Raw genomic sequence first — 20,968 nt, forward strand, 5'->3', positions numbered from 1 at the left:
ATAAGCAAGTCAAATAGGTTGCCTGCATGAAGTTGGTGGAGGACAGTTAGGTTGGTTAAAATAGGATCTCCTCTGTGATCTATTTCCCTTTCTGGGGAAGCCTTGCTGTCCAGCAGGGTAGGACAACTGCTGGAAGTATCACCGCGAACAATATTGCTGGTGTTGTTGCTGACTTCCATAATGATGTCTCTTCATGACCTGAGTATAAACCCCAATGACTGCAAAGTAGCACAAGAGTCCTTAGAACAATGTAATGTCCTGTCAATTTTTTTCCAAAACCACAAAAAGCGAAAGGTTACCTCTGGAATCTGTTGGACCTCAGAGCTATGCTAAAATTTGAAGCCTTTTCATTGTTACAGCCGATGTCATAAATATGGATGACGTGTCTGCTATGCCCAGAGCTGACTGCAAAGTTGTCTCGGCCACTAAGTGGCCTTCTGCAATGGACATCCCCAGGAGGATTCTGGCAATATCTGTGAACTTGGACATAACGTCCCAATTTACAAAATCATATTTAGATAATTGGCCCTTCTGGTTCTCAGCATGCATCTGTAATGAAGGGGTTGAGTAAACATTTTCTTTAGGTGTGGATTTCTTCCCTGCTGTAGCCTCATTTGCCACTGTCAGGACAAGGGAATTAGAAGCTGGATGTGAGAAAACACACTTTAACCCTTGCATGGGGCCATAATATTAGTACGCTTTGCTGTGGGCATTAAGGACACTGGGGTATTTCAGAGACTTGGCGGGCTCTAATACTGTTTCATTTATAAGGAGAGCCACTCTCCCTGGAGCTGAGGACTGAAAAGTATCCACCAACTTACAAGTGTTCTCCTGAACAAACTCAGCTTGAGTACCCAAGGTCAAAGCTATTCATCTCAGTAGATTTTGATATGATTTAAAATCCTCAGGCACCGGAGATGAAAAATCTGGCACCATAGTATCATCTAGTGATAAGAAAGAAGAGGGGAGTGGAACCAAAGATCTCCTGTGACTGTATCAGGGTTCAGTCCCCTCAGTCTGTGGCTGCAGCACAGGTGACTCAGGAGGTGAGGCTACTGAGGGAACTGCTAACCTTGCTCTGGACTGAGCTGAAGATTGGGATCTCACCAAACAAGGAATCTCCCAGGGATTCCAAGGAGGTCACTGTGGCTAGGGGTATGACATTGGTGGCCACTAGGAGCTAGGCCAGGAGCCTTTACCTCTACTCCAGGAGCAGTATCAATCCTGATGATCTCCCTGATGATCAACGACTTTTGAAAGAAGTACCGTGAAGGCGAAGATGAGGGAGAGATCTCCAAACTCAATCCTGAAGACTCTTTCAAGTAGCCTGATGTTAATGGAGCCGCTTATCGAGGCAGAGCTAGTAAACACTCTGAATCATCTGAAACCCAATTCACCAGTCTCATCGGTACTGACAAAGTACAGTAGTTGGCACTTTCAGTATTGATAGAGATATTGCATCCACACTTGGTACCAGAGCAGATATCGGTACCCAAGTCAAAGCTGATACTGGACATGCAGATGTAGACTGTACCATAATAGTTGTTGGTTCTGAAGATAGTATCTGCGCAGACAAATCCCGATACTGAGCAGGAAACAGACTGCATCCCAGCTCCCTAGATACGAGGTGGTGCATATGATGGTGCCAACAACAACAGTAGATCCACAAACAGTCCAGGGAGTACCGATGACACCGAAGAAAAAGCCACCAGAGTTGAATGTTCCTGGATAAGTGGAAAGTCAGGAACTGAAAGGCACAGCAAGTCTGCTGATGCCTGACACACCGCAGGAGTGGAAAACGTTGGTGTTGACACCATTGTCGTCAGTATCAGACTCAACGGGACGCTCCATGAACAGTAATGAAATCAATAGTATGGTTTCTAACTGCTCATGAGCTGGTGCCAGAGAGCAGGTTGACCGCCCAACTCTTATCTTGCATACCAGAAGATTCAGGGTGCTGATCTGCACTCCTCTTAGAAAGGGGGGGGAAGAATCTCTCTGGGCTCTGGAGCACCCCCATTCCATTTTGTGAATTCTTTTTCTTGGAAGACCAGAGGAAACTGAACACTCTCTCTTCCTTCTGAATGAGGGATCAAGATCCAGCTGTGGAGCCCCACCACATCCTGCCTTAGGTGCTTCTGGGGCGGGGGGAGGGGGGTAGGAGGGGCTGATAATCTGTGACGGTCCCTGGTGTGGAACCAGGTGGTACTGCTCATAGGCGCCAACTTTCTCGGTGCCCATGCCCCCCAACCCCTTCCCCTGCCTGACTCCACCCCATCCTCACCCTAGCCCTGCCCCCATTCCAACCCCATCCCAAAGTCCCCACCCTAACTCCGCCCCATTGTATCCCTTCCCCAAATCCCACCCCAGCCCCCGCCTCTTTCCCCTACACGCCACATTCCTCCTCCTCCTCCCCGGCCCCCTCTGCCCTGTGAATCAGCTGTGTCGTGGCACAAGCGCTGTGAGGGTGTGGGGAGAAGCAGGATGCGGCGGTGCGCTTGCGGAGGAGGCAGACGCAAGCTGGAGCAGGGGGGCAGGGCCATGGGGAGCTGCCGGTGGGTGCTGAGCACCCACCAATTTTTTTCCGTGGGTGCTCCAGAACCAGAGCACCCACAGAGTCAGCGCCTATGGTGCTGCTTCAGGTGCAAGTCTCCAGCTACCTCCTCCCTCTTCTTGGGCAACTTGCAGATGGAGCACCGGTCCTTGATGTGCCCTTCCCCAAGGCACAACAGACATCAAGTGTAGGAGTCACTAGCAGGGATAGCTATCCTACATGACAGACAATGCTTAAAACCGATGAAGGCCTCATCAAGCTAAAAGCTCTACTAACTACAATAAACCAAACTAAATCCAAAGGTATTACTAAAACTAACTATTTACAGAACCTCTACCCCTCCGACCATGAAACACTGTGACAGAGAAAACTTGAGGTGAGACACCTCACCGAACACTCCGACTCAAGCTGCAGTTGCTGAGAAAGAACTGAAGGGAGTCAGGGCAGCAGCACACTTATATAGCCATACGAGGGGCTACAGGACAGAAGGGCGCAAGTGCATCCCTGACCGGTACCGCTAAGCAAAGCTCTCCTACATTGATGTGCTGGGTGTGCAGTCACTTGAGTGAAATGCACATCTGCAGCCACTCAAAGAAGAATTAATATTGTTGCTACGGAAATCATTCTGAATTGCTTGATTTTTCTGCAATTAAAAATCTGAAACTTAATTGTACCTGGGGTTTTTGCAAATAATTGCTTCAGTGTGGAAGCGTGAAGTTAAAGGTAAATCAACAAATCAAATATCAAGCAATAATGAAACAAAAGAATATTAAAAGGTGACATACCACAGAGAAGGAATCCATGGCCTTCTCTCTAGGAGATTAAATGTAATAACTGCACATATTAGGTTAGAAAAACTCTATATATGCTTGAGGAGTATTATAAGAAACCTCCATTTTCAGGAGTTTGTAGTATAAAAATGTTACCCTTTGGGATAAAGGGTCTCACACTTGTTTCCAGCCCAGCAGCCTTTGTTTGTTTGTTTTTGGATAGGTGTGTGGGAGGAGGGAAGAGCTGATAAAATCCTATGTGGCTCCCTTTATGTATCTCAATGTCTCACGTTATACTATGCGAATTTTTTAAAATGCTTACATTTTCAGATGATTTTTAAAACACAATTTTGCAGTTCAACAAGACTTTTTATCCAAGCACTTCAAACCGCTTTAAAAATATTAATGAATTAGGACACAGCTCGTTTGGAGGGAGAGAAGGAGGAGGAACTGTACTGGTATTGTACAACACATTCAGGCACAGCGGCAAGTTAGTCTCACAACAAATTTGTGCCAATGCCAGAAAAAGAACTCAGAATTCCTGACTCTCAGACCCTTGCTCTAAACACTAGACTCAGCCGTCAGTGAGGACAAGGGCCTTTGAAGGGGTTAAAGAAATCTGGTGTAGGTATCGCCTGATTTTAAGCAGCTGATAGTCAAGTAGAATGTGCATGTGCATTCTGAGACCAATTCTGCCAGGTGCTGAATACCCTCAACTCCCACTGACTTCAATGAGAGCCAAGGGTGAGCAGCATCTTGACATCTGGTGCATATTTTACTTCTTGTGTGGCATAAATTAAAAATGGAGCTCTCGCTACCTAGGCATGTACCTGGAGGCTGCACATATTGAAACAGTAAATCAATTAAGACAAGCCAGCTGGCTAAGCCTGACTGATCTGTCTTGACAGCCCTAGCCAACAATCACTCCCTTAATCCTCCCAACTATACTTAAGACCTAGTGATCATAAAAATTTCATATGCCCTGCAGTTTACATCCCCATGTGCACTGCATTCTACAGTGCATACACAATTTTAAGTTGGCCATCCTTGACTGAACAGAATGGGGGCCTGCAGGATGGTGCTAACCCTGCTGCCTTCCCCCAGCCCCATCTTACAGGTGGAGGAATAAGAACAAGGCTTTAAAGGGAATGGGTGGAGAGTTAAGTCGTATCTCCTCCTAAACACCTTTAAGAAACCACTGAAAGGAGCCTAGCAGGGGTATTGATTTCTTGTGGCTCCTTCCTTCGCAGAGCTCAAGCCACCCATTTCGAAACAGTACATGTTCTGTAGGGTCCTTGGCACTTTAAGATGCACAGCTTAGATGGAAAGTGACTATTGCTCAAATAAAGGTACTGATGCATTTATCTGAATGGGAATGTGTAACAGTCACTTTGTCATCATAACCCATCCCTCCAAATTCCTTTTTCCCTTTGCTTTCTCTTCACTTCCCCAGATATTCTCATGTTACAGTATGTTACCAGAGGTACGTGAGGGAGCCATAAAACCTTGAATTCCCTGGCTTGTGCATTTAAAGCCTCATTCGTAATGCTGCATAAACATAGGTTCCATTAAAAACAAAAGCTTTGAATGTAAAGGGGACAACGACAAGGAGCACAAATGAAGAGAAATGTTGAAAACTGACATATCAAGGGTATCCACATAAAACTCAAAGTGAGCTCAAGCCTGAGAGCTAGGCACCTCAATGACAACATCTGAAGGTCTTCAGCTGAACGTGAAATACTCAGCACTTTAAGCACACCACTTCTGAACAAGATAGTGGATTGTCCTGCACTTGAAGTTTCTTAAAAGACTGGATGTCATTTTAGAATATATGCTCTACTCAACTAGAAGTTATGGTGTCTGATGCAGGAATTACTGTGTGAAATTCATTTGGCTTGTCTTATGCAGGAGGTCAGACTAGATGATCACAATGATCCTTTCTGGCCTCCAAAAGAACATGAAAATAAAAGGCAACAGCACAGAAAGACAAACACTGAGCAGCCATACAGGTGAGAGTGCTTCCCATCCAGCACTCAAAAGGCCAATGGCTCAGACCCCCCCACTGGTGTATCACATTTCACTGCTTCTGCACCTGAGCAGCCCTTGTTGTCTGAGCAGCCATTCCAGGTGGATCAGGGAATAACAAATTGGGGACCAAGCAGCTTGGTGTAGGGAAGGGAGGCTGCATGAAAGGCTCTCTTATTAAGAGGTCCACAGCATGGAGGTGCTGGAGAACAAGCACTAACAACTAATGTTTAAGAGGTTTTACAGAAAGAACCTTCCTTGCCTCAACAGCACACAACCCAATCTGAACCTCAGGAAATCAGGCTGGGTGAAAAAATTCTGTCTAACTATTTGGCCATCCCCGCAGCTAATGCAATGCAGAATCAGCCTTTGCTCACTCTACCACCAAAGCACCCTGTGTAATTTGTATGGAAATAAACCTGTGGAAAGGGCAAAAGTTTCAAGGAGTTGTAGGAAGAGATTCTCCAAATCCAATCACAGAATAAGCCCTGCTCCACACACTTAATACACCTCTGGCAGAATGAAGTCCTTGGCATGTCATTGCCATCAGCAATAGATGTGGATCCCATTCACTCCAGATTCACAGAAATGAATTATGGTGATTGGCAAACTCAATAGTACATTGTATATTTAGTTTAGAAGTGTTATAATGCTCCCTGTCTGCCCAGACGATAATTAGGTTATGAGAGACATGCAGAACAAACAGAGCCAGCAGAGCTGACAGAAAGTTGCTTTCTGGGGAATCAGCAGAGAGATGCCTAAAAAACAGTTGCTGATATGAAGAGTACCCTTCTTCGCTTGGTTAGTGGAGGCCTTCAAAACATATTTCTGAAGTGAATATAATTCACCAGTTTTATTTTAAGGTCAGTGACGAAAGGCCAGTTCGCTGTCACAAAAAGATGCCAAACCAGTTAAAAGGAAGAGTGTATAAAACGAATTCAACACATCATAATGTACAGAACAGAGACTTGGCCAGCCACAGGAAAGGAAATCAGTACCTCCATCACGGAAATGAAGACATTGAGATAGTCAAATGGCTGGACCCTTTGTGAAAGGAAACAAAATGAGTTTGTGAGGGGCCTAATGTGGATTGCTCCAAATGAGGACAAGTTGAAGGAGGCCAGGCTATGTTGGTATTGGCATATTTAGTGGAAATGTAAGAACTATATCAGTACGATGGCTCTTGCAATGACTGTGGATGGAAGACGACCAAAGGAGAGACCTAAGACTCGATACATGATTGGATATCAGTGGACCTCAAAGAAGCCAATCAGCATGACGGCTTGGCGTATGATCAGGAGTTTTGGTAGAAGGCTATAAAAGTTGCCAATCTTAAATAGGGAAAAGGTAAAAAAGTAGTAGCAGCAGTAGTAGTTTTATTTGAAGGTCATCTTTAACTGTTTCCTGTGACTTGTAAATAAACCCAAGCCCACTCAGAAGCTTACAGCATAAAGTTATGCTTGAGATCTACAGATGAAATGTGTTATGTGAAAGTGCAAAGTATTATTATGAAGTAGTGGAAAGTTAAGGCTCCGTGCATGCCAGTTGTTTAACCACAGAGAATAGCTGCTTACATGTCAAGAGAGATAAAGAATAATCCAGGAATATGGCTATTTTTGACCTCTGGAAAGAGTCCAGCACTGGAGATGGAAAAGACATAAGGTCATCTAATCCATGTCCCAGAGTACAGTGCAGGATTGTTCCCCACCGTATATTTCCTAGAAGAAAACCCTAACATTCTTGCAGGTTTCAGCTTAATTTCTCATCAGGAGTATGTTATAAAGTATTAGAACTGCAGGGCCCACAGGAAGTTAAACTTACGCTAAAAAAACACCTATGAATTTCTAATGTGTGTATGATCCTTGGATGTAAATGAGCTGATAATACATAATTTACCACTTTCCACTTTGTTTGCATCAACTGGAATTTTTGAACTGTCTCCAACACTCTGAACATCAGCACTATAGTCTGTTCCATGGCACTATTTTTAATATCCAAAAGAAGCTGAGCGTGGGGAATCTGAAACAAGACAGAGGTATAAGGCACGAGTTTTGTGTTGCCAGCTGTTTAGGTTTCAGGTATTCTACCTCAAAGAACCACCAGAGACCATGCTCCCCGCAGGAAAAAAAACTGAAATAGCAAAGCAGATAAAGTATAAGATCTGAGGTTCCTGTTCATGCGCCTCCTTTCTGTGATCTTTATGATTTAATATTTTAAAAGAATCAAAATTTAAGTGTGCAATTATTATTGTAAGGCATTAATAACGGGAACCTCCTGAGTCTTCAGTACTGTATCACTATCTCTTACTCATTTCTCACTACCCTTGTCAAACAAACCCCTGTAGCCTTTTATTTTGCCACCAACACAGTTAATTAATATCCATCTGCTAAAATAGTTACACAAAGTATCCAAGTGAGTAAATCCATTAAAAAAAAGGGTTCTTAATATGCAAGTTATACATTCTAGCAAAGAGCTGGACACAGAACACTTGAATCCAAAAGTACTAGGTGTATCTAATGATCAAAAGCAGAGCCTGCTTTTACTCTCCTAGTAATTCTATCTGAGATCTTGGCAAATATTTTGACTGAAGTATCAAAATTATACAGCCACTAAGAGTTACATCACAGAGAAGCAAAAGCCTGGAATATCAAGTATTCTCAGTCTCCAATCCAAGTAGTAACCATAAGCAAAACTTCATACTTATCAAATTCTGATGAGACCAGTTATTCACATTGGTATGGCCACCTTCTTGATCCAACTACCTGTCTCTTCAATTGTATTTTACGATTTTCCATAATTAATCAATTCCGGGATGCACTTGGATGTCCCTCATCTCCTTATTTGAGTTACATCATTAGTTTCAAGATTGTATAAACTGCTACCCAGACAATAGTGTGAAAGTTGAGGATGCCTGTTGCAGGAAAACATTGAGGAGCGCTTATCCTGATTAAAAACTCCATGCACTCTCTAGGATATAGAAAGGAAGGTATTTCTCATATCTTTCTCTTGGCTTTTAGAGTGACTGAATAGCCACACCTGCAAACATCCAGAGCTTCACACTTTTGTGCATGTATCTTTCTGAAATTAAGGAAACAAATATACTAGCATTTCAAAAGCGACCATAATTTCAAAATCAAAATTTCCACAGACACATTTATTCATTCAAAATAATGGATACATCAAATTTTATATTGTAAAAAGCCAGACAAGTTACCCAAGCCATAAAGCATTTGAAAGGTCTCTTGTGTAAAACTCCACTATTTTTACCCCGCCCCCAACTGTGGCCTAACTTCCCAAAGAGCAGAAAGGATTTATGAAACTTTCCAAAAAAGACGCACTGACTTTTGAGATGTCAGCAAGCACAGGAAATTTCAGACTCACACACATTGTTTAAAGAAGTAAACAATTCAACAGTATCAAATGGAAGGGCCATCTCATCCTTAAACAGAGTATCTGCTTAATGCATATCCCCATACATGCACTATGGGCCAAATCCTGCATTTTTTGCACCCAAAACCCCACAACCACAGTGTCTGTTTTGGAAGTCTAAGGACTACACAATCGGGGTTTGAGGGACTAGACATTGTTCCCTCTTGGCAAATCAATAAGGACCAAGGTGAGGAAGGATCAGAGGAAGTTTCCAGTGGACGTTTGTGGAGATGACGGTCCAGAAACGTTAGAACCTTTCATATGAAGTGACCATTCTGCACTGTTCTTGCTTAGTTGATTTGGACTATTTCCAACATCTTTGGAGGAAAGTTTTAAAAAAACAACCCCACACCTCTGGCAGACTTTTCTCACTCATACAGACTGATGATGATTAAGGTTAAGATTTTGTTACGGGTATTTTTAGTAAAAGTCACGGACCGGTCATGGCAATAAGCAAAAATTCACAGGAGCTGTGACCGGTCCGTGACTTTTACTAAAAATAATCACGGAGGGAGGGAGGGCCAAGGGAGAGGTCAGCTTCAGGGGCAAAAGATTGCACAGCTCCAGCCTCGGGGGCAGAGGGGCGCACAGCCCTGGCTCTGGGCGCAGCTGAAGCTCCAGAAGTCACGGAGGTCTAGTAAGGTCACAGAATCCGTGACCTCCCGTGAAATCATATCCCTGTTGATGATTCTATACGGTCAGTTTTGTTTAGCTACCATCACGTGATGATAGCTGCAGCTGATTAGCTGCTACAGTGCAATTTTAACAATACAAGTGTCTGCAAGGAACTGGGAAAAGGGGCTGAGTAGTTTTTCTTCTTTATACACTCTCCCCACAATAGTGGAAGCAAAATCCATCTGTGACTATGTGGTCTCCATTCCCTCCTTCCTCCTACCCTTCAAGTCACTTCTCTTGATTGTGCCATGTGGCACATTGTTCACTTATTTGGCTTTGGAAATTGTTTTGAAACTTTCCACATTACATTCAGTATCTTACTGTTCCTCTTCTTTTTATGCTGCTGTTCCTGGCATGCTGCAATATGTTTGCAAGTTGATAAATGCATCTTGGTTGTTTCAATGAATTCACAATACAGGTACATTTATACTTAATGGGCATATATATTTATATTCAAGAGGTTCCACACCTCCCTTTTTTTTTTATCATAAGAAGATGCCTCGTTTGATCTTTTCTCATCACTGGTATTGGACACTGGAGAAGAGGGTACAGAACTACAGCTGTAAACCCAATTCATAGAACATAGTTATTTTATTCTCTGCCATATCTGGTTTCACTGAGATCTGAAACAGCTTGTGTGCTTCTTGCCATGTTCACAGCAAAGGAAATGATATAAGTGAGTGTCTGTTTTTCTTGACAAAGGTATTACTAGCCAGCATTTAGCTAGTGGAGCAAGTCAGAACTCTCGAAACAAGCATTTTGGGACACATGATGGAAATTGTTTTCCTAAGGACATGCCAAACCCTTTCAAACCTGGGTGCCTGAAGTTAGGCTTCTAAATCCCTATTTAAGCTTAAGTAAAGATGGCTAATTTTCCAAAAGTTTCGAGCACCTCTAGCTCCAACTAATGCCAGTGGGATTTGTAGATGGCTCAGTACAGTGGAAAGCCACACCACTGTACTTAGGTTTCTAAATAGGGATTTCAAAGCCTAATTTTATGCACCCAGTTTTGAAAATTTGGCCTTACTATGGTCTCTGTTTGTAATGAAGCTCAACCTTTGCTAAGTTCACTTCTGGAGTGAGTCAGCCTCAGGCAGTCAGTGCCACAAAAACACACTATGGATCTTTTGCATAGAGACTGTCCGGTTTGGCCAATATACATGGCAGAGGGGCATAAAGAATAAATGGACACAAATCAGATATTAAGAATTGTAACATTCAAAAACCAGTAGAAGAGCACTTCAATCTCCCTAGACACTCAATAACAGACTTAAAAGTGGCAATTCTTCAACAAAAAATCTTCAAAAATAGACTCCAGCAAGAAACTGCAGAACTGGAATTAATTTGCAAACTGGATACCATCAAATTAGGCCTGAATAAAGACTGGGAATGGACAGGTCACTACAAAAAGTAATTTTCCCTCTGTTGATACTCACACCTTGTTGTCAACTGTTGGAAATGGCCAACATCCACCTTGATTGCATTGGCCTCGTTAGCACTACAAAAGTAATTTTCCCTCTTGATATTCACCCCCCTCTTGCCAACTGTTGAGAATAGGCCACTTTCACCTTAATCGAATTGGCCTCGTTAGCATCGACCCCCCCTATTGGTAAGGCAACTCCCATCTTTTCATGTGAGATATTATATATAACACTGCTTACTGTATTTTTCACTCCATGCATCTGATAAAGTGGGTTTTAGCCCATGAAAGCTTATGCCCAAATAAATGTGTTAATCTCTAAGGTGCCACAAGGACTCCTCGTTGTTTTTGCTGCTTAACAAGGCTCCCCTCCTCACCCCCCGTGTCAACACAAACACCTTGAGTGGAAGCTGCTGTCACCTAATCTCATCCATGCTGCTAACTTCAGCAAGTGATTAAAACTATAAGTTATCTTCTCTGGAGTGTATTGCATGGGGTGGCTGCTCCTTGACCAGTCATTCATGGAGCAGAGGAAACATGGTATAATTAGAGCACTGGAGGCTTCCTTGTTTTAGTGCTGGTTCTGTCACTGACTTGCCCAGGGACCTTTGCTAAGTCAGTTAACTGTGTGGTGACTCACTTTCCTCATCTGTAAAATGAAAATAATATTTTACCTGCTTAGTCTTAACTAATGTTTACAAAGTCCTTTAAAGTACAAGCTGCTATGGAGGGTCAAATCGGCAAGTGCCAAGCTTTGTGACTAGCACATTCTGAAGGTTAACTTGTTCTCTTTATAGGACTGGCTGTCCCATCAAAGATGTTTGTACACCCTGCAAGATCATTTCTAGGCCAACTGTTTCATTGTCTTTCCTCATTCTCATATTGCCAGGTTCATGTGTAGAACACACTTTAAAAAAAATATATATATATTTGATGTAGTATGAACTTTGGGGCTTTAATTAAAATGCATGCAATTTCCTCTGCACTCGTTTTTCTAAGTATGTTAATAAATATTTTAAATTACATACACCTGGCTGTGGGGAGGCTGCTGCAGGGAGGGAAAGGCAAGTTGGTGCAGAGGGAGAGCTTTTGCTTCATGTATAAAAAATGAGGGGCCCCAAACAAGGGGTGGAATTTGTGGGAGGGCAAATGCACCCTGGAAGTGCCGCCCACTTCTCTACCATGGCAGAATTTAGAGCACAACTCTCATTGTGCACTAAGACAGCGGCAGCATCAAGACAATTATAATAAAGAAAAAGCATAGTGGCAACCAGTGGAGAAAGTGCGTGATATCTGTGAGCATTTCACAGAGAATGAGGTGACAGTCACTGGGATTTATCCCATAACGCAAACTGATGTTCCTCTAGGTTTTAGATGAAAATAATTTGTCCCTTTGCACCAGAGGGGGAGTTTGACTGAATTTGTGGTGGAGACCAGATCAACCAAGGCTGGTTTTGACTCTTGGAAGCAAGTGTTTGATCCCTAGAAAGCAGAATGTGAGGGATAAATTGCTGTTCAATTAACCTCTTTGCTGCTGCAGAACACAGGGTTGTTGTTTCATTTGTGCTTCAATGTGAAACTCCTGCTACATGGAGCAGCACATAATGTTTTACCCTAAACACCCATGGTTCATTTTCAGAACAAAAGGACCCAGTTCAGTGTCTCCCTCCCTGAGACCCTGCCTTCTAAAAATGTCTCCTGAATAACACCCAGTACTATAATAGGAGATGGAGAAAGAGATAGTGAGTTTCAGAACAGGCCAAAATATTTGGGGGAACAGTCCCATAGGTAAGCACAGCTGATCACCAGAGAGTCAAAGGACAAAACTGCAGAAGAATGAAACAAATAGTTTTAACAGATCTCGTCCAGTTTCTGGAGAAGGGAGAACCCACATAACTGGAAAGAGTCTTGGACAAGTCCCAGGAATTTGGTTGCTCTGTAGTAAGTTAGACTTGTATTCACTTCTGACCACATCAGTGTATGTGTGTCAACACTGAGTTTTTATATGATTGTTAGAGGACAAAAAGCAATATTTTAAAAGCTGGAGTGCATATGTTCCCCTTCCCTAATAGAGAGAAACCCCATGGATAACCAAGGCAGATTTTCATATTCTGTTTACAGTCTGGCAGTTAAGGGAACTCTCACAGCAGACAAGATATGCCCTACACAATCAGATCCCAAAGACCATCTGCTGATGCCAATGAAGCAGTAAGATGCATGCAAGGAGGGCACAGGATTAGCTTCTTAACATAGACTAATCCCCTACATGCCTGAGAGCAGCAAAACAGATCTTGGCACTATATTCCGGTTCACTTCCTTGATGCCAGTCAGGACACCACACAGCCAGTTTGGGGAGGAAGAAAGATGTGAGAAGAAAAAGATATCACTGGCAACACCACCACATTAAAGTGTGACTTCACTTGAAAAGTGTTTTAGGGAAGAGGAAAAGGGATTCATATAAGGACACAGTGAAGGCTGAAGTCTAAATATTGACCTGCTTTGACAGTTAGGTCCTTTGAAAAAATCTCACCTCAGGAATTGTAAACAGGTATTTTGTTCAGTGGATCCTTATTACAGCAGGAGAGCACCACCCAGTTACTCAAACCTGGTGTCTGGTATAGTCTACTAACCCTCGGTTGTTAGTAATTATTTGTATTACAGTAATACCTAAAGATCCCATCATTCTAGGGGATGTACAAATACTTAGTAAGAACGAGGCCCTGCTGCGAAAGGCTCACTGTTACAACAGATTTGCATCTCACTTCTATGCTTGTGTTCCCTCTCCCACCCCAAATATTGGTTTTATTAATTTGTTCACAGTGAGTGGCAAGTAATGTTGGGCCATTAGTAACGCCCTATGAAAATTCCCCACTGCCACTGACAGTTGAACCAACAGCATTTACAATGAGTTTATCCAAAGCAGACCACTACCAAAGCAGGTTAATCCTTAGTCCCAGCAACTTTGGGTATTTCTACCCTGCAATCAGAAGTGTGACGGCAGCAGGTATACGGGAACCTGAGCTATCTCCAACAGCTGTAGCAGTGAAGCCGCAGCCGCACAGCTGGCTGCACAGGTTAGCTGCTCAAGTACACAGACCCAGGGTCCTGGGTGAGCGTCTACAAGCTATGCTGTCATTCAAATTGCCACAGCTTTGCTGCTATTATTTTTGAAGCTAGCTCTGTCAAAGCTAGCTTGGGTATATACATACCTGCTGCAGTCACACCTCTGATAGCAGGGTAGACATACCTTAAGACAATTTCCCCACAGAAATATATTAATTCCTTCCCACCTCCACACCATGCCCTTTATTAGAAATGCACAGTGAACTGTCAGGAACATGAACACAGAATCAGAAATTAGAGAGATAAAACCTGCTAACCCTTCTCCTCTTGGTGCAGAATTGCCCTCTAGATTTCTCTCTAGTACGTTCCAATGTTAGATGGCACATGTGATGGGGCTCTCCCACCACTTCTCTGGGAAGAATATTTTCTAGTCCACTAGATCAGTTGGAAATACCATCATGCAATTCTAGTCTCCCCCAACCCTGGTCACTCACACCATTCCTTCCCTCGAACCAACAGAAGTAAAAATGGGGTGGAAAAGAAAAACTCGGAAGCCTGGAGAGTGCTTGGAATTTATTCCCTTGAACAAGAGCGGTAACATTTGAACAAATAGTGTATTGATTTCACAGCAACAGAAAAAACAAATATTACATAATTTAAAAAGGCCACACTCCCCCCCACCAAGAAACAAAACAAATAGGTTAAAATATGAAAAAGTTTAAAAGGCTATAAGTGGAGATGTGAAGCCTTTCTGGGCACTGATCATCTTCCTTGCCTGTTTTCCATCACAAAGTTTGTTTCATATAAACTCCTGTTTCTCCCTGAGCCAAACCTAACCCCTAGGAGACAATCACTTATCAGATGCTGCTTTTCAAAGGGCAGAAACTTAAATCATCTCAGGTAATGAAAAAGCAGCAACTTCTCTTTTATACAGATTTAACAGGTCTTTTTCTAATGTCATGAGAAATATTTAATGTAGGTTCTGAAAGTGCCCAGAAAAATTCATATCACCCTTCAGAAAATACACACACAAAACAAACAAGTAATTCTGTGGAACAAGTCTACAGGTCTGAAAGGTGAAGGAAGAGCTGAGAGCCCTGCTTCTCCCCAAAGTGTTCTCAGCAGGATCCTGTTGTGGGCATTAGGTACCAGGATCATCACTGCATATTTTGTCTTATCCTCAAAAGCTTTCTAGGCTTTTTCACATAGCTACTGTACAGCAACTGTTGGGTTAGCTGCCTTTCAATTCATCTGAGAGACGCAATCCCTCACTTCAGTTTCCCCTCTCCAGATTTCCTGCACTTGAACCTGCTGTTCCCTGCGCATTCCCCCCTCATGGAATCCTGATAAGAACACTGAAGAACAGGATGGACTGGGAACAGGTTAGTACACATTCCAACTAGAGAGCTTCCAGACTCCACAAGGGAACAAGATGATTCGTTGGGCAGAGACTTGGTCCTAATCCTTCAATTCGGACCCTCTTTTAGGTTTCCAGAAACACAGGGCATTACTCTCAAATGTATATTCTAAAACTTCCAGTTTGAAGAGCAGCAGATGAGCTCTCTTTGAAGAGCTGTTATAGCTCAGCTATGGAAAGGTTCAGAATAATGGACCATGAATGCAGAATACTACTATTCCTTCCAACTCCAGTGAAGGTTTCCATGGCACAGCAGAAGTTTAAAGTCTGTTTTTCCCCATCGCTGTCTGATCAGAATCTGGTACATTAATTTTCAGACCGAATTCTAAGATATGGACCTCTTGGCTTTTATTGGTTTAGGAATAGGGGTGCTTCAGGGTGGCTGGTATAAAGTGCAAGCAACAAGTACAAAACATTACACCACAAGATTACTTCAGCAGGTGTAGTCAAACCTTTTAAAGTTGAAGGTTTAAGACAGAGAGGGACACATTTTTAAAACACTGCCTCTATTTATAATGATACAGAATCATACATACAAATGAAGGGTTCTGTGCAGGTAGGTTCATCTACACGTGCAAATGGGATTGTGTGTGTATGAACTGTATTCACAGGTAATGCACGGACAGTTTAGGCACAGTCACACGTGGACAACATTTATATGCATAAAGTCCACTTGGATGTGTATATACATACAATTCCCCATTTGTGCATTGTTTGCTGATACAAGAAAGTTTGTGCGTAAGTTCTTTGTAGGTGTTCACAAGGAACCATGCATAACTGGACATGCTAGTAATGGCCAGTTGGGGCCTCTTTGAAAATGTGGCCCACATTAATGGGTATGTGCGTTACAGGAAGCAGCCACCCTCTCTCCTCTGTAGCCATCAAAAGATCTTTCCATAGGTAAGCAAAACTTTGTTATATACAGTAGACTACACATAAAGAGATGGATAGTTAAGGGAATAGCACTTTGGACTGTACTTACTGTACATATCTGTGGGATGTACATGAGTGGGCTTCCTGCCTTCATTATTGCACCCCTATTGTTATATACACTGTATATTTAGAGGCCTATGTGGTAGGAGCCCTGATCTCTTCCTTCCCTATCGCTTTTTGGGTTCTGCTCACTACTGTTTGTATTTGGTGACCAAATACCTCTGCAGGGATCTTTCACTGGCTCACAAAGGGGACACTTCACTAGCCAGGCAACTCTCTCAAAGATCATGCTACCTGCCATCTAGTGCGGTATGTCTACAGGGGGAAGATGAGCTTGTTTCCCTTCTGAACTTTCCATTGTGAGTGGGGAAGGAAGCAGATTACTAGTAGGAGAGTGCTTGTCCCAGGGATGAAACATTTTACCTGCCCGAAGTCAAGCATTATTATGAGCTCTGCATTGAAAGAGACTGTTCCAAGTCCACCTGTCAGGGAAGTGCTAAAAGTTCAGAGATAAGTTCTTATAGACTTTTAGAACAAAACACAAAAACAGCACTTGTATATTAAAAGCATATTAAAAACCATATAAAAATACTGTAAACCATATTAAAAAAATCCAAGAGAGACAACAGTTACAGATTATCGAAGGAAGAGAGACAGTTGAAAAGCAGGGCTGTTGGGTTTTTTATTTTTATTTATTTATTTATTTTTTGGCAAAAGCAGCTACTTTGGCACAAAGGCAAATGCAGAAGAGAGACACAGACACAAACAAGCAGACAGTACAGAGAAGGCTTACAGAGTCTACCACGAGCATGCCAGAGTTCAGCACCAAAAGCACAGTTGTAGCTTTCCCCACCCTTCCTTCACAAGAGAGTCCTGTTTCTTGGGAAAGAATGGAAACAGCTGCGCAAAAGCCCATTACTATTTTCCCAGTTGAAGCAACAACTGTGCCTCCATAGCCAGTTCGCATAAACTTCTCTGAAATTCCCTGCTTAGAGCCCTCCTATTGTGCAAACAGGCTCCTTGGCAAATCAGACATAACCCTCAACAGAACTGTGATTCTAACTGATGGCTGGAAAACTCGGCTTGGATGTGAGATTGTCCCTAAAACTACAGTCATTACAGCCCAAGGGATAAGATGATCCACATTTAATGCCAACTAGAAAGTGGCTGCATTGTGATGCATTTAGCAAAGGTAACACATGTAGATCAGGTTAGTAACATCCCATGTGAAAGTGCTTAGCATGACCTCACCATAACTCAGCTGACTGAACCTGCTGAATAGCGTCCAATGTTTGGAGGTCATTTAAGTTTCCACCTCTTCCACCCAAGTTGGCTAAGAAACAAAGTGCCAGACTCATTGGTGGTGTAAAGTAGATGCCAAGTGTAAACGGGTTAGAAACATGTGAGTGTAAAAGGAAAAGTAGTGTAATTTACACCCATTTGGTATTCGGTGGAAACCAAACATCAGACCCTAGCATAAGCTGTTGTAATGCCCACTGAACAGAAGCTTTGCCTGCTTACACCTGCATTGATTTTTGACCCTAGCAGTGTTGGGGATGGTGCCAGCATAAATTAAGAATGAGATGGGACTGCTTTATTCTGCATCTTTCCGTTACTTGCCTTTCATAGTACACATCTTTTCCTCCATAATCTAAATTACACTCATTTTGCACCTCCACTGAATGCCATGCCCATGCATATCACACTTCTTTGCCACTTATGCTGATTTTCCAACCAGTTTACATTTCACATGCAGCCTACACCATCACTGAAGCTGGCTCATCTCTTACAGGATATGCAACTGTTAATGCAGGTTGCATTTGGTGGTGTTTGGCCCAAAGGCGGTCAAACGTTCTTAGAAGATATAGAGCTAACAGTAGCAAGCCCATCAGCCAGGAGAAGAAGAGACTTGGAAATAGCTCCCTGCTCCAATTCAGACAGGTTCATGTTTAAGATATCGGTCTGTGCTACAGTGTACACTGTCTAGCAATATTCTCTAATTAGCACAATTTAATAAATTACAGCTAAGCATGTAGAGGCCATTTCTAGTTCAAAGTCAGGAATCCGTCAAATGGAGATGTGCCTCCCTAGGATTTTCCAGGAATAGAATCACATCCTTTCACTGCATTACCAATCCAAGTAGTTTAAAGCTCGCTCTAATCCTCCCCCCCCACCTCTCTTTTTAAAAGCTCAAAGAACTGTAAACACTAGCCATATACTTCCTGACCCAACCAGCAGAACAGGATCCAAAGGGAGGTGGTTACAAGGCATATGATAGTTATATTGCTGCACTAGCTAAGTGAGAACTGACCTGCAGTTAATGAAGCTGCAGCAAGCTTCTCATGCACACTGCTTTTGAGTCAATATCTCCCCTGTTCTATCCCACATCTCATTATTGCCAAGAGTTTTAAGACACACTTAAGACTTCCTACAAAGAGGCTGGGGAGAGATGTGAAATCTCAGCTAAAAAGGGAGATTCCAGCATAGGAGGTAAAGCACTGCACGCCTCCTTACCGTTAAACTTATCTCAGCCATGCACACAGCTGAGTATGCAATGGATTATACTACCCTGCGGGCAATTCCAGTGGGTATTTTAATAATATAAGAAGCAGCTCTACTATACTTGGTGCTGTGTATGAGTGCATACTGCCTCATGTAACATCCCTTTCAAGGGCCAGTGTTCCAAAAAACGTTATGGAATTCCCCTTCTGCTGAGGCAAACAGAAGCAAGCTGTTAAAGAAAATAATGTCTGCTCTGTTCTATTCCTCTCCCATGTAGATGGATCACAGATCTATCCACAGGGTCAGATACAGTCACATAACAATAGCAGCAGATATTTAATTATTTGGCCATACCTGTTTAGCAAACCATGACCTATCATCTTACCTCATCACTTATCTCTCCACCAGCATTTGTTGAACAGTAAAGATATGAGAAATAGCCAGTGTTTTCCGTTCATCTTAAAAGTTAAGTCTCTTCTAACAATTCTCCCTGTTTTTCAAGAAAGATCTGATTCTTAAAGGGAAGGCAACTCCAAATCACTCAATAAAAGCAGTTAAAAACAGTTTAAGGTACTACAGCTGCCAAAGACACAAGGCCAACTTCTCTGATTTTACAATGACATTCTCCTTAAAATTTCTCTCCCCTCCATTTTGCTGTGTAGAAAACCCATACAAATGGAGGAGGAAACTGTGAAACTAACTACATACAAAGCGCTGCCAAATGCACAAAGCAAAATTGAAATAACAATTCTCTAATCACTTACAATTATAATCTTACATTGTAATAAATAATAAATAATATGAATAATTTAAAAAATTCAGACAAAAGCATGATTTAAGCTGACTATATCCCTTAAGATCTTTTAAATCTAGTACTATAATCTGGGGACATTTTGCTACATAAAGGGTGACTATTTAATATTTTTGCTCTCCTTAAAGCAACTGTTTTAGTTTATCCACAATATTCAGGGCCCATACACCAGAAACCAACCTTCTCTTCCCTCTTGCCCCCCACATCTCACCTTTTCCTTCTCCACTAAATTTCAGTTTTCAATAAAAACAATTGAGGAGGTGGGCCAGATGAGTGTCTGTGGCACAAACAGAATATTTCTCCCATGTTAGAAGGAATTAGAGCTTTCAGATAGAGCAGACTATCCCTAGCAACACGACACATGCTGTAATAACCCAATTCCCAAAACAACTTGCCAAGAGCAGCACATGTTCTGACAATGAGGGGAGAGCACCATGATCTGCCAGCACCAAGGAGTTCAAGAGTTTAAGGAACTGGTTTCCTTTAGCTGCAGAAGACACCAAGAATTCTTAAGTAGCCACAGTCCAAAGACAGCAACAGGGATTTTTTTTTTTTTAATTCCGATACCAGGCTAATGGGAAGCGTGGGAGGATGGGCACTATATCCAGAATTCAGCTGAACACAGAAATCCAGTCTATGAGTTATTGTAGTCCAGAGGGACCTTCAGTTCTATTAATACTACAGTACAGACTTCACAGATCAAGCCTTTTTATTTGGGCTCATTCCAAAGAAATCCTGAACTGAGTATCTGTGTTCACCTACAATGATTTTAGACAATGCCCTTGAAAGATAGAGAGTCCAGGCCCCAAAGCCACCACACAAAAGAATACCCAAAATTCACACAAATTATACAGCTTACAAAGTCAGGTCATGTTAAAATCTTACTGGTCAGCAGTCTGCCGATAAAACTCCCCCAGGATTTGCACAAGAACCTCTGACTGGACATAGAGAAAGGGGACCCCAAAAGCCATCAGCTGACACATGAAAAACGAGTCCAAAGGATTTTGGGCTACCTGGCGCCCGACCGAAGAAACTGTGCTTTGCAGGCGCTGGCTTGCCACCCTAACTCTGTCAAAGAGGCTGAGAGAGTACTTCACCACCCTGCCAAAGAATGAAGCGGAGCTACCTGGAGTCCTCTCTGCCGAAATGGCTATGGAATTTGCCCGTCCACTTGCTTCAGCTGCCATGGCTTCCTGCAAGGATCCTTTGTTGTCCTGTGAAATGAGGGAAAGGGAAAAAAAAAAAAAAAGAAGAAGAAATTGGAAACCCCTTGGAAGCAATTACTTTTAATTTGGAGCAGTGTTTTTTAACACTGAACACACCCAACCACCTCTTGAACAGCAGCATTTGATTATTTATGGGTTAGGCA

General features: G+C 42.5%; 1 protein-coding gene across 1 annotated transcript in view; it reads right to left on the reverse strand.

Moving 5' to 3' along the window:
- Positions 1-20,968, reverse strand: part of MICAL3 (microtubule associated monooxygenase, calponin and LIM domain containing 3) — a 171,057-nt gene that overhangs the window by 79,740 nt on the left and 70,349 nt on the right. The window contains exon 25 of the mRNA XM_050920677.1: positions 20,726-20,813. Coding sequence (XP_050776634.1) covers positions 20,726-20,813 — 88 coding nt within the window. The remainder of the gene's footprint in view (positions 1-20,725; positions 20,814-20,968) is intronic.

The sequence above is a fragment of the Gopherus flavomarginatus genome, chromosome 1 (genome assembly GCF_025201925.1).
Source record: "Gopherus flavomarginatus isolate rGopFla2 chromosome 1, rGopFla2.mat.asm, whole genome shotgun sequence".
NCBI classification, from domain to species: domain Eukaryota; kingdom Metazoa; phylum Chordata; order Testudines; family Testudinidae; genus Gopherus; species Gopherus flavomarginatus.